The 3,017-nt window shown below is 57.8% G+C and overlaps 1 protein-coding gene across 1 annotated transcript; it reads left to right on the forward strand.

Moving 5' to 3' along the window:
• The first annotated feature begins 209 nt into the window (after nucleotides 1–209).
• Nucleotides 210–2,982, forward strand: LOC121918261 (pyrethroid hydrolase Ces2e-like). Its single transcript, XM_042444341.1, has 3 exons — nucleotides 210–785; nucleotides 1,511–1,715; nucleotides 2,559–2,982. The coding sequence occupies exons 1-3, from the start codon at nucleotides 695–697 to the stop codon at nucleotides 2,743–2,745; spliced, it is 483 nt and encodes a 160-aa protein (XP_042300275.1). The 5' UTR covers nucleotides 210–694; the 3' UTR covers nucleotides 2,746–2,982.
• Nucleotides 2,983–3,017: the final 35 nt, after the last annotated feature.

The raw sequence follows: 3,017 nt of genomic DNA on the forward strand, positions 1-3,017 counted from the left end.
CCCACCATCGCCGCCTCCTTCCCGGCCGCAGGGGAGCCACTTCCGGCCTGACAGGAACCGGAACCGGAAGCGCGCCTGGCCTCTCCTTCCGGCCCACCTCCCTCGCTCCCTCCCTCGCTCGCCCCCTGGCGGTGGCCGCCCTCCTGCTCCCGCCGCTTGCTTGGGGCGCCTCCATCCTCCCGGCCCTTCGGCGCCGGGGCTGCTGCAGACGGTTCCACACGTGGCTGTTGACGCGTGTCAAGGCTGCCAATGCAGACGGAGTCTCAAGGGGTCCTTCGGGAAAAGTCAGAAGCCGGGCCTTTGGGCGCCCTCCTTCCCTCCCTCCTTCCCAAAATGGAGGCCTTGGAAGCCCTCCCCTCGGTCCTGAGCGCCTTCTTCTCTGAGGAAAAGGCCAGAGCCCCGCCGCAGCGCCAGCGAGGGGCAGCAGGGGGCGCCAGCAGCCCCGGCCCCCGAGGAGCAGGAGAGGGAGAGGGAGAGGCTGCTCCCCGAGGGCCCTGGCCCGCGCTTCCTTGGCAAGAGGCGAGGAGCCTGGCCTCTGGCTTTCCCTCCCAGTTAATGATTCCAGCAGCAGGGCCCTCCTGGCCTATTATGCCTGGCTTATGATTGCCTCTTGGCTCCCGCAGGCCAGGCCCATAAAGCAGCCAGGGCTGCCCGGGGCAGAGGGAGAGCGGCCAGTCGGTCAGAGGGCTGCATCATGGCCCGGCCGCTGTCCCTTTGGCCGGCAGCCTTCCTGCTCACCCTCTGGGCAACGAGCGCCCTGGGCTTCCTGGCGGCTGGGAGCCAAGGTAAGGGGCATCTACTTGCAGGCCCCGGCCTCCCTGGCACTACCACCCTGACTTTCAGAGGGGTCTCTGTCTGTGGCCCAGGGGCGCCATTCTGCAAAAGAAGCCCTCTTGTTTCCTTTGCTGGGCGGCTGGGCTTCAGGGTGACAAGAGGCCTAGCCTTCAAGTGAGGCAGCCCAGTCTGTGCTCACATAGGAGCAGGTCTCCCCAGGGGCAGTGGGGCGCCTTGTGCCCTTTGCCAGGGCTTGGAGCGCTGCGCTGGGTGCCACGGGGACTGGCACAAGGGCACTGGGCTTTGGGCAAGGCTCTCTCAGCCTCAGGGGAGGCAGTGGTGGCACTTCTTCTCTCAGTGATAAACCCGGTCAAGAGGCCTGCAGGACTGAGAGGCTGGAAGCTGGAGCCGAGCAGAAGGACATCATGACAACAAAAAGCACACTTTAGGAAGAGGCCTTCTCTCTCTTGCGTTGTGGCATCATCTGCCTCGTGTCGTCAGAAATCTTTGCCAGGGGCAGAATTCCCCCTTCCCCTCATTTTTAGCTCTTATTTCCCAACTGCAGCTTTTTGGTTTCAGTGCTTGGCTCTCCTAAGCCCCCCCTCTCTCTCTCTCTCTCCTATCCTGCTGTAAGCCAGGCCTGGCTTTTCCATACAGCAGAGCCTAGCCTCATGGCCCCTTTCCTTTCCTCGTGACCCCACTGTCTGACACTGGCTTGCCCCTGCCTCTTGCATAGGTCCCGAAGAAGCCAGTCCAGAGGTAGCCACCCACTACGGCCGGCTGCGAGGGAGGCAGGCGCAGGTGAAGGGCACCCAGAAGCGGGTCAGTGTCTTCCTGGGGATCCCGTTCGCCAGGCCCCCCACTGGCTCTCTGAGATTCTCTCCTCCGCAGCCGCCTGAGCCCTGGGACGGAGTGAGAGACGCGACATCTTACCCTGCCGTGTAAGGCGGCCAAGCGCTGGCTTTTTGCTTTGCTCTCATTTGGCTGGGGGGGGGGGTTAACAGCTCTGGGAAAGGAAGGCCACAGAGGAGGCAGAGTTCGGGGAACACCATGTCGCCTTCCCTGTCTTCCTCTTCTTCATTTTTGCAGGTGTTTGGATTTTCAGAATGACCATCCCAAGATTCAGGGCAAACACCCAAACTTAGGGAAAGAGTGTTGTGGTGAACTGCCATGAATTCAGTCATTCCAAAAAGCAAACCAAAAACACCATCCAAATCCAAACCGTCAAGAACTCTAACCTTCCCCTGTTGCTGATAGTGTGTTGCACACAGCCACTGAACGGCAATGGCAGTTTCCAGAGAGAAAACACCTTTTTCCAGCTAATACAACTCAGTGCCTGCAAATGGTGGCAGTAGTAGTAGCTGTTGCTGTTATTAAGATTATTTAGTCAGTATTGTGCTATGTGTGCACAAAAAGGTGGTTCTGGGTGGCAGAAGCCAGTGGCTTTGGGCACCTGGTGAGAAGCCTGGCCGTTTCTTGAGCCGAGTCAAAGATCCACAGCAGCTGACCCCCCAAAGGCTGTGCATCTACCTCTGAGGCTTTTGCTCTTCAACAAGCAGTTTTGTGGAAAGGTGGGATGACAGAAGCAAACTGCAAAGGAGCAGTTACATTACGTCTATTGCCCCCCACTCACAAATTCCACCGTGAGCCATGTCCTTGGTGTGGAAGGCCCACGCCAGCCTGACTCTTGTTCACTGGTCAGCAGTCGAGGCTGTGATCGTTCTGCCCCCCCCCCTCACCCCCTTTTTTAAGCTGTCTGTTGGTTTCCTTTGTGCTTCATTCAGGTGCCCTCAGGAACTGGAGATACTCAAAGGAGTCGCAGAAAGGTGGAAAGAAAAGCACCCACCCTTCCGAACTTCTGAGGACTGTCTGTATTTGAACATTTATACCCCAGCTCATTCAGACAAGGCCTCCAAATTACCTGTAAGAATCTGCTCTCTTTCGCTTTCGCTTTTTCTCTCTTTATCATAATGAGGGTGAAACTTTGCAAGCAAAAGTGTTTGGCTGCAGACATCAGGGAGAGATACGGGGCGAGAGATAGAGGGGGATTAAAAAGACATCTTATAAATGGCAGGTGGCCAAACCTTATCTCAGATCAGAACGTTGGGCCTAAGGGTGAGAGAGAAAGCCAGGGCGGGAGAGAAGCCGCCAGGCGGGTGAAGGGTCTTGTGGGGACCCCTCTCTTAGAAAGAGGCGTTTCAGCTGAAAACCTCTTAAACTTTCTCAAACTGACATGGTCATGC

The sequence above is a fragment of the Sceloporus undulatus genome, unplaced genomic scaffold (genome assembly GCF_019175285.1).
Source record: "Sceloporus undulatus isolate JIND9_A2432 ecotype Alabama unplaced genomic scaffold, SceUnd_v1.1 scaffold_7072, whole genome shotgun sequence".
Taxonomy (NCBI): Eukaryota; Metazoa; Chordata; class Lepidosauria; order Squamata; family Phrynosomatidae; genus Sceloporus; species Sceloporus undulatus.

Coding starts and splice junctions, on each gene's coding strand:
- LOC121918261 (XM_042444341.1), top strand. CDS start 695: ATGGCCCGGCCGCTGTCCCTTTGGCCGGCAGCCTTCCTGCTCACCCTC. Junction 786..1,510: donor CCTGGCGGCTGGGAGCCAAG/GTAAGGGGCATC, acceptor CCTCTTGCATAG/GTCCCGAAGAAGCCAGTCCA. Junction 1,716..2,558: donor GCGACATCTTACCCTGCCGT/GTAAGGCGGCCA, acceptor TGCTTCATTCAG/GTGCCCTCAGGAACTGGAGA.